At 39.9% G+C, this 10,116-nt stretch overlaps 1 protein-coding gene and 1 non-coding gene across 2 annotated transcripts; one reads left to right on the top strand and one right to left on the bottom strand.

The window, feature by feature from the left end:
- Positions 1-1,418: 1,418 nt before the first annotated feature.
- Positions 1,419-4,746, bottom strand: LOC133314770 (uncharacterized). The gene is made up of 3 exons (XM_061516296.1): positions 4,672-4,746; positions 2,049-2,894; positions 1,419-1,910 (listed from the first exon to the last, which is right to left on the bottom strand). Exons 1-3 carry the CDS (start codon positions 4,744-4,746, stop codon positions 1,419-1,421), a joined length of 1,413 nt encoding a protein of 470 aa, XP_061372280.1.
- LOC133314772 (small nucleolar RNA R71) lies at positions 2,260-2,366 on the top strand. The gene has a single exon (XR_009752002.1). It is a non-coding gene; the product is annotated as a small nucleolar RNA R71 (small nucleolar RNA).
- Positions 4,747-10,116: the final 5,370 nt, after the last annotated feature.

Below are 10,116 nucleotides of genomic sequence, written 5' to 3'. Positions count from 1 at the left end.
TTTTTGGTTCTACCTCATTTCCTAGTGACTTTGCTCCAGTATCAGTACCTCCTATTCTATTTGAATATAGTCCGTTATTACCCCCCTACACCTCTTGCTTCTACTAACTCCGCTTTAGATCCACCCATGCCACAAGACACTAACACTATTGTTATTGAGGCACTTGTAGACTCTCTTTCGGTGTCACCTCTTCCTATGGCTTCGGCCCCATTTGCTGATATTGTTCTACCTATTGCTCTCCACAAATGAACTTGTACTTCTCAGCCTCCACCCGGGTACATGTTTAATCTGAGTTATCATTGCTTTTCTCCTACACATTTTGCTTGCCTTTTGACTATCTTTAGTGTTTATTCTTATGTCTACAGGTGATATATTATACCATTCTAGATGGAGGCAAGTTATTATTGATGAGATGAGTTCCCTTCTAGCAGTGGTACTTGGGACCTGGTTTGTAAGAACCCGCACCGTTAAATTAAGAAATTAATTAACATAATCAAATAAATTATGAGTTAAAAGATAAATTCCATAATTAACTCTAATAATTATAAGAAGGCATAAATAATTATTGTAAGTGATTAATAACGTTGAAAGTCTTTTTTCTGACGAAAAGTGCAAATACCGATTCTGCTCCACGGTATAAGTGTGTACCGATGAAGTATCCCGGAAAATTATGAAAAGTATGTATATATCACTAGAATAATATCTAGGACTAGTATAACAAGTTTGGAGTCGAAATAATGAGAATTGGAGTCAGAACTGATATCGGCTACGTAAAAGCGCGTACCGGCAAAATGCTGCGAAAAATAAAATAAAAATATGACGAATCTTAGAAAATGGCTAGTTTCAGAATCCAAAGTTTGGGATTTAAAAGATAAGCGGAGCTATTAGAGCTAATACAGTGTGATTAAACTTAAACGACTATAAATATGGAGTTACACACAACCCTAGGCTGATTTTGATCAGCTCTATGTGCCTTTTGTGCCTCCATTTCTGAGCCTTTGGTTTTCTCACTTGCCACCACCATTCTTCTTCAAGAACAAGCCCAAGGGATCACCTTTCTTCACTTTCTCTTCATCAAAACTCCATAACTTTGTGTGAGTTGGCCTTGGAGGGTGTTGAGTGCTTCATAGCTGAGTGTGAGCTTCTGAATTGGTGAGGTAGGGGCTGACTTCTTGGTTAAGTGAGGTGTGGATCATTTCGTTGGTAGTTAAAGCTTCAAGAAGCCATTTTTGGTAGCCAAGAACCAAACTTTGATGGTCAAATTCGTGGACCCTTGAAGTCAGAATATTGGGACTGACTTGTGAGCTGCATGAGCACTTATAGCTTCTGTTTTGGAGCCTTTGGGTATGTTCCTTACCTTCAGGTTCAGGTTCAGGTTCGGCTTCAGGTTCAACTTCTTTCTTCTTTTCAACTGGTGGCTATTCCACAGGCTGAATCACAATCCCACTTCTTGTGACAATTGCATTACATTGTACCTTTGGATTCGTGTCGGTGTTACTTGGAAAGGTGCCCTGAGTTCTTTCAGTGAACTGCCTTGACAGCTGACCAATTTGAGTCTCCAAGTTCCGGATTGAAGCTTCTTTATTCCGGAATGAAGCTCTTGTTTCATCTCTGCAGGCATCTGCATTTTGAATGTAATCGGATGTTGTCTTGGACAACTGTACAAAAGCCTTCCCCCACTCTGATGTGGTGCCTTGAGGTTGTTGTTGCAATGGCATAGGAGGATTCAACTGGTAGTTTGACTTGTAACTTAACCCAGGGTGTTGGTTATTATTTTTCCACCCTTGATTACCATATTGATTCCTTCCTGGATTGTTCGAGTTCTTTTGATCATACCAGAGTGCATTGACCTCTGCTGGTTGCTTTTCCGTGTTACTGATGTATTCACAATCCTCAGTTGCATGAGCCTCCTGACAAATATCACATTTAATGTTAGCATTAGAAACAGAAGAAACTTGAGAAAGATTAAATTTCTTATTAAGGGCATCTAATTGTTCTTGTTGTTTCTTGTGCATTTGTAGCATTTGTTCATTCTGGGCTAAGAGTGCATCATAACCTTCAAGCTTCATGATCTCTGATCTTCTTGGTGCAACTGGAGCAGGAGCATTGTCAAATTCTTGAGATGCTAGTGATTCCAACAATTCAAATGCTTCCTCAGGAGTTTTTGTTTTCAATGAGCCTCCTAAAGCGGCATTTACCAATGTTCTTGTGTTGGCTGTCATCCCTTGGAAAAAGATTCTTGCCTTCTCCCATGCTTCAATTCCGTGTTGAGGACACTTTCGGAGTAATCCTTTGAATCGTGTCCAAGCCTCGTACAAAGATTCGCTTTCTTTTTGTTCAAAAGCTGTGATCTCCGCCTTGAGCCTAGCCATCTTTGAAGCTGAGAAAAATATGGCCAAGAATTTAGCGGCTAAGTCATCCCAACTGGTTATGCTTCCTTCAGGTTGAGACTGCAACCAATCTCTTGCTTCATCTTTCAGTGAGCATGGGAATAGCCTGAGTAACATAGCATCACAAGAAACTCCATTTACTTTTAATGTATCACAGTAAAGCAAAAAGTCATCAAGATGACAATAGGGGTTCTCTGTGCTTCCTCCAGCGAAATGTTCTTTTTGAATCAGTTGCAGTAATGCTGGCTTCAGTTCAAAGTTGTTAGCCTCTATGTTGGGTCTAACAATGCTCGCTGTCTGTGGAGCTCGATCTGGGGTCATGTAATCCCCCAACGTCCTTCGAACAATTTGATTGTTGTTTTCTGCCATTGGTTCTTCCTTAGGTTCCTCTTTTGGTTTTTCCTTTGTTTCCGTAGAAGTTGATGCTATTTTTGTTTCTTTCGCTTTCTTTGCTTTTGCGTCTTTCCTAAGTTTCCTCTCTGTCTTTTCTATCTTAGGATCAAACTGCAAGAGTCGCGGGTTAGAAGTACCTCACATAAACTAAGAGTTGAAAAGATGTGCAGAAAAATAGGAAACACAAAACAAAAAATAGAAAAGAAAAGAATGCAGAAAATTAAATATGCAGAATTTTTGTATGCAGAAAATGTTTTTATGGTATGCTTAAAGTGCAGAAAAAATAAACGTCCAATCTAAAATTTAATTAGTTACTTATAATGTTGAAGAATTCAATCCCGGGCAACAACGCCAAAACCTTGTTGCGACTCGGCAAGTGCACCGATCGTGAAAGTAATAAAGTGTACCGGAGTACAAGATCGTTCCCACGAGGATTAGAATTTCAAGCACTTGTTCACTAATTGCATTTTAGTTGGACAATCAAAGGTTTGGTTTGAGAGAATTTAGATAAAGAGAATTTTGGTTCAAAGAACTTAAAAGTAAAAACAAGTAGAATCATGCAGTTATGAAAATTCAGAATTAAAAGAATGAATGAAGATGATGTTTGATTAAGATTTAAAACAAGCGTAGTTAAGGTTTCGACTTCCTCCAATATCCTCAATATGTTATGAATTAAATAGCCAAGAATCTGTTTGTTAATATATTGCTAATCAATTCTATCTGAGTTAATTACGGCTCTATTCCTTGTTACCATAAAGCTATATAATCTTGAAAGAACTCTAGTTCCCCGATTATTCCCCAAGAAAACATGCATTAAGATCAAGAATTACAAGATTGCATAATTACCCTATGTCTATTCCTATTCCTAGATCACAAGGATTATGATAAATTATCAAGTCAAGGTTCATGCACCAACATCCCTATTGTCATACAATTCCCCAAAATCATTCTATAAGGAACAAACTCATAGAAAGCATTAAAGACGGATAATTTATTCAATTATAAAAAGAACAGGATTCGGAGACAAATTAATTCATAAACATAAAGATTCAATTGGGTTCCATATACCCTTAACTACATAAAAGACTACTCTAGCATACTGAATTGAAAACAAATAATAAAGAAAAGAGAACCCCAAGCCTCCATTGGTGTGATGTTGACTTGGTTCCTCAGTGTTCCAGCGCTCCGCAACAGGATTCCTCCTTCGAGCTCTTTGTAATTGTCAATTGGTTTCTGAATTGGTGTATGAGTATTGGTCTCAAGCTCCTTATTTATAACCATAGGAGTTGTATACATCATTAAATCTCCCAATGAATCCATATCAGATTTCTATTTGATTTCATCTTTGTTTCCCTTTTGCATGTAATATCTTGGAGATTTGGTTGATGAATTAGAGCTTCAAATCTTTGTTGTATCTTCATCATATCTTCCCATTGTAGTTATATCTTATTTCAAATCAAGGTTGAGGTGTTTCTTCTTTATATCTTCATGGAATCTGTTGCATATCTTGATCAAATCTTTCCTGGAGTTGGCTTGACCGTGTATGGACGTTTTAGCGTGCTGTAGCGCGCTAAAACGTTCTTGATGTGTATTCTTTTCTGCCTTCACACATGTTGGTGTCCAGTAGCACGCCAAAACGTGCTCTTCGAATGGTTTTGGTTTTTTTCTGGACGTTTTGGCGTGCTGTAGCGCGCTAAAACATTCTTGATGTGTATTCTTTTCTGCCTTCACATGTTTTGGCGTGCTGTTGTGCGTCAAAACGTTCTCTTCCAGGGGGCAAAGGTGTTTTTCTTCTTTTTGTGCGTTTAAACTTGCTTCATAGACGCAAAAACGTTCTCCTTTAGCTGGTATATAGTTGAAATCTTGCTTTCTTGTGACTTCAACTCACCTTGATGTCTTCCTTTTGTTCCAAATTACCATAATTGGTATCAAAAACCTTGTAAATCAGCATTATGACAATCATGTTAGCAAGATATTCAATTACTGTAACTTTACAGCATAAAACCCTAATTTCCATGCAATTCATAACATATATCAATCATAATTAAGCCTAAAAACATGGTAAACCAAGGGTTTATCAGCATGCCTTTATGAATGAGATGAGGGCAGATAGGGCTCGGAACAGGAGGGATGATTCTCCTCCACATACGGTTACGAAGACTCACACCCGTACGCCATCTGTTACACCTCACCCGGAGGGGAGTGGTGCTAGTCGTCAGTCTGGTGAGGCTAGTCACCACACTACTGATCCTACTTATATCCCAGAGCCTTCTATGGATCCTTCTGTTGTTGCTCAGTTGTCTGGGGTTGCTGGACAAGTATTTGTTGGTACTGATGAGCAGAGGCTCATTTCTTTCAGAAAGCATAAACCACCAGCATTTCAGGGGTCAAGGGACCCAAAGGTTATGACTACCTGGTTGATGGGCATGGAGAAAATATTCCAGGTTATAGGGTGTCAGGATCCCCAGAGATTGTTGTATTCTGTTTATATGTTCGAGGGAGATGCCCACTAATGGTGGTATAATACATCTCAGCCTTTTACTATTCAGGGAGAAGAAATTACTTAGGCTTTATTTGAAAGACTATTTCATGAAGAGTATTTTCCCAAGGATGTTCGGGAAGCTAAACAGGGTGAGTTTGAGAAATTGGTACAGGGTACCATGACTATTGATGCATATATGGCGAAGTTCAATGAGTTAGTGAAATTTGCTAATTATGGGGGTGTGCTGTCGACTCCTGAGTTTCTGTATGCTAAATTTTAGAGGGGTCTGAATGAGAAAGTTGCAAAGATGATGTCAAATACTGCAGTGAGGAATTTTGCAGATCTAGTGACCCAGTGCAAACGAGTTGAAAGTTTTTATAGCAGATATCCGAAATCTGGTTCTTCAAGGACATCTGGTCCTCCAGGTAATAATAACAGAGGTGGCTACCATCAGAATAACAATAGAGGTGGGGGGTAGCAGGTAAGGCAGCCTTCGGGGCAGTTCAAGAGGGGTGGTGGTCAGAGGAGCGTATTAAATGATAGAAATTCTAATCCTAGATGTGACAAGTGTAAGAGGTTTCATCAAGGCCCGTGTACTGTGGCTCCAAATGCTTGTTTTAAATGTGGTAAAGTGAGGCACTATGCCAATAATTGTTACAGTAATACTGGGCAGGCTGCGAATCTGCAGGTCTTGCCATCTGTTCCTACAGTTGGGCGTGTTTACACTACAAATTTGCAGCAAACAGAGAAGGCACCTAATCTGGTTAAAGGTGTAATTTTTATCTCAAATATTGATTTGTCTGTGTTGTTTGATTCGGGAGCTACGCATTCGTTCATGGCAGAATATGTTGCTAAGGGTTGGGGTTAAAAGTATCACGGATGATTCCCCCTATGCGTATTACTACTGCTACAGGAAAGGTTAGTGATTCCTCCTTTATTTGTAAAGAGGTCGGGTTTGTCTACGAAGGTAGGGGCTACATTATTGATTTGATTATCTTGCCCCTGGCCTCTGTTAATTTGATATTGGGCATAGATTGGTTGTCTCAAAACTGCGCAATGATTGATTGTTGCGGCAAGAGGTTAATATTGTCTCATGAGAAGCCCTCGGTTACTCCATCTCCTTTTTTGTCTATGTGTCAAGCTGTTAAAGCCTTGAAGGCTGGAGATCAGGGTTATATTTTCTTGGGTGGATTGGTGGGTGGTAAGGAGATTGAGATTTCTACTATTCTGGTGGTTAATGAGTTTGTGGATGTGTTCCATGATGAGATACCAGAATTTCCACCTGAGAGAGAGATTGAATTCTTGATTGAATTGTTGCCTAGTGTGGGGCCTATTTCCTTTGCTCCATACCGGATGTCGCCACTGGAGTTGGCTGAGTTAATGAAACATATTGAGGAGCTGTCTACAAAGGATTTTATCAGACCGAGTGTGTCTCCGTGGGGAGCACCAGTAATCTTTGTGAAAAAGAAGGATGGAAGCATGAGACTATGTACTGACTACCGGCAATTGAATAAAGTTACAGTTGAGGGGTGCCTGTGTGTTTTCTAAGATTGATCTCTGGTCCGGATACCATCAAATTCGGATTAAGCCGGAGGATGTGCCTAATACGACATTCCGTTCTAGATATGAACACTACGAGTATCAGGTGATTCCTTTTGGGCTTACTAATGCCCCGGCGGTGATCATGGACTATATGAATCATATCTTTAAACCGTATTTGGATCAGTTTGTAATTGTGTTCATTGACGATATCTTGATCTATTCTAAGAGCAGAGAGGAGCATAATGAGCATCTGAAGACTGTATTGTAGATATTAAAGGATAAAAAGTTGTATGTGAAGCCGTCAAAGTGTGAATTCTAGCTATCTGAGGTCCAATTTCTGGGCCATGTTATTTCTGATAGGGGTGTTGCGGTAGATCCGAATAAAATTGATGCTATTATTGACTGGGAATGACCGAAACTTGTTACTGAGATCCGGAGCTTTCTGGGTCTTGCTGGATATTATCGAAGGTTTATTAAGGGGTTTTCCACAATGGTGCTACCATTGACCCGATTGACACGAAATGATACTCCTTTTGTGTGGACCCAGGAATGTGAGAGGTATTTTCTAGACCTTAAAGAAAAAAAAAAAAAAAAAAGAGAAATTGACTACTGCTCCAGTGTTAACCCTTCCCGATCCGGAAGGTGAGTTTGAATTATACTGTGCTGCTTCCAAGAAAGGTTTGGGGTGTGTGTTGATGCAAGAGAGGAGAGTGGTTGCTTACGCTTCTAGACAATTAAAGCCTCATGAAGAGAATTATCCGACACACGATTTGGAACTTGCTGCTATTGTGTTTGCCTTAAAAATCTAGAGGCATTTTTTGTATGGGATGAAATTTGCTATATTCAGTGATCACAAGAGTTTGAAATATTTGTTTCATCAGAAAGAGCTGAATATGAGACAGCGGAGATGGGTTGAATTTCTAAAAGATTATGATTTTGAGCTGAAATACCATCTGGGTAAAGCTAATGTGGTGGTAGATGCCTTGAGTAGGAAGTCTGTTAGTGTGTCTCAGCTGATGTTGTGGGATAATGAAGTGATTGAACAATTCTGTGATTTGAAATTGACGGATGTCTTTGTAGGCAGGATGAATTTGAGCTTTTACTGGTGGAAAATGAATTACATGAGAAAATTAAAGAAATGCAGGTACAGAATGACAGTGCTAAGTATTTGAAAGGGCAGAGTGGAATATCTTTGAATGAACAAGGGTTATTATTGTATCAGGGCAGGATTGTTGTGCCCAAGGAGTTAGCAGAGGAGGTAATGACTGAGGCTCATAAGGGTCAGTATGTTGTACACCCAGGTGCCACAAAAATGTATCAAGATCTGAAAGCTAAGTTCTGGTGGCCTGGGATGAAGAAGGTTGTTGCTGAGTATGTGTCGAGGTGCTTAATTTGTCAGAAAGTCAAGATAGAACATCATAAGCCTGCTGGTTTACTTCAGCCGTTGGATATACCAGAGTGGAAATGGGAGAGCATCTCTATGGATTTTGTGGTTGGTTTGCCTCGGACTCAAGCTGGTCACAATTCGATTTGGGTGATAGTGGACAGGCTTACGAAGTCTGCACATTTTCTGCCAGTGCGAGTGGACTTCTCTACGAAGAAACTAGCTAAGTTATATGTGAAGGAGATTATAAGGCTCCACGAGATACCGGTTAGCACTTTTAGTGATCGGGACCCGCAATTCACTTCTCGTTTTTGGGGAGCCTTGCAGCAGGCTTTTGGCACTCAGCTGAGGCTGAGCTCTGCGTATCACCCGCAGAATGATGGTCAGACTGAGAGGACCATACAGACACTTGAGGATATGTTAAGAGCTTGCACATTGGAGCAGGGTACTGCTTGGGACAGGTATTTATCACTGGTGGAATTCTCGTATAATAATAGTTTTCACTCCTGTCTAGGCATGACACCGTATGAGGCATTGTATGGAAGGAGATGTCATACTCCTGCTTGTTGGACTGAGGTAGGTGATAAAGATAGATTTGGGCCAGATTTTGTGCAGGAAACTACAGCACAAATAGAAATGATCAGAGAAAAACTTAAACAGGCACAGAATCGACAGAAAAGCTACTATGATAATAGACAGAGACCGCTGGAATTTGAAGAAGGTGATTATGTATTTGTGCGGTTATCTCCAGTTACGGGTGTTGGACGTGCATTGGGCGTGAGGGAGCTGAGTCCTCGTTTTATTGGGCCGTATCAGATAATGAAAAGAGTGGGATTAGTGGCCTATCAACTTGCCTTGCCCTCACAGTTGTCAAATTTGCACGATGTTTTTCATGTATCGCAGCTGCAGCGTTACATTCCGGATGAATCACATGTGGTGATACCAGATGATATTGAAATTCGAGAGAATTTAAAGACTCCCGTAGGTCCTATTGATGTTCTCGACCGCAATAAAAAAAGCTTAGAAGCAAAGTTATTCCAATGTTAAAGATTCAGTGGGAGGGACGTACACCTGGGATAATGAAGTGAAACGGGAGGATGAGATTCTCCGGTTGTATCCTGAGTTAGCGGACAGGTATGAGTTAATTTTGAGGACAAAATTCTAAAAGGTGGTGTGAATATAACACCTCGCAATTCTAAATTAAGTATTAAAATATTAAATGAGTAATTAAGTGAAGGATTAGTGAAAATTCTGAAATTACGCCAAAATACAAATAAAGGGCAAAATGGTAATTAGCCAACACGCAACTCTAGGAAGATAAAAAGTTGAGTAGAAGGTCTCAGATGGTAAAAATAACCCTAGAAATGGATTCAGAACGAAAAATTGAGTGGTTAGGCAAGTTTCAGAAAAATCAGTGAATAATGTTTTTACCGGGTAAAATACCGCGGTACGATTGCACCGTAAAACGTGCCGATGAGTTTTGAGCTCTAGGTTTGAAAATAAGTTATAAATGATTCATAGAGCTAGGAAATATAATTTCTGATGAAATTTGATGGAAATAAGTTAGTTTGGGGAAGCGTGCCAACAGCGCGCGCAACAGCTTAAAACAACATTTTTCCCGAACGACTGAAAAACTCAGGATTCATCTGATCAAGTATCATTAAAGGAGAATGGTTAATGTTAAAAATTAGAGTTTCCAAATAGGTTTTGAATTTGTGGACGTTTAGTGGAATCAGAGGGAAATTCGGGTTAGTTTTAGATCGCGTGAGGTGGCGCTGGGACCCACCCCACTCAAATCCACTTAAGCCACATCATCCCCTCACTATTCATCATCTCTTCCTCCCCTCCCTCTTGAGAAAAATGTGAGCCCTCCCCTCCCTTAAGCATTTAGGTTTCAAATTTCATTTCCTTCTAAATCCATTAAT

Source organism: Gastrolobium bilobum, unplaced genomic scaffold (genome assembly GCF_033153095.1).
Source record: "Gastrolobium bilobum isolate Gb01-03AN ecotype WA unplaced genomic scaffold, APGP_CSIRO_Gbil_v1 utg238323, whole genome shotgun sequence".
Taxonomy (NCBI): domain Eukaryota; kingdom Viridiplantae; phylum Streptophyta; class Magnoliopsida; order Fabales; family Fabaceae; genus Gastrolobium; species Gastrolobium bilobum.
The sequence above is the reverse complement of the archived record's forward strand: the minus strand, read 5'-3'. Positions and strand labels throughout refer to the sequence as shown.

Excerpts from the sequence above, each read along its gene's own strand:
- LOC133314770 (XM_061516296.1), bottom strand. The coding sequence starts at position 4,746 with ATGATTGTCATAATGCTGATTTACAAGGTTTTTGATACCAATTATGGT. Across the intron at positions 2,895-4,671 it reads AACAAAAGGAAGACATCAAG|TTTGATCCTAAGATAGAAAA; the intron begins GTGAGTTGAAGT and ends CGACTCTTGCAG. Across the intron at positions 1,911-2,048 it reads TGAAGCTTGAAGGTTATGAT|GAGGCTCATGCAACTGAGGA; the intron begins GCACTCTTAGCC and ends GATATTTGTCAG.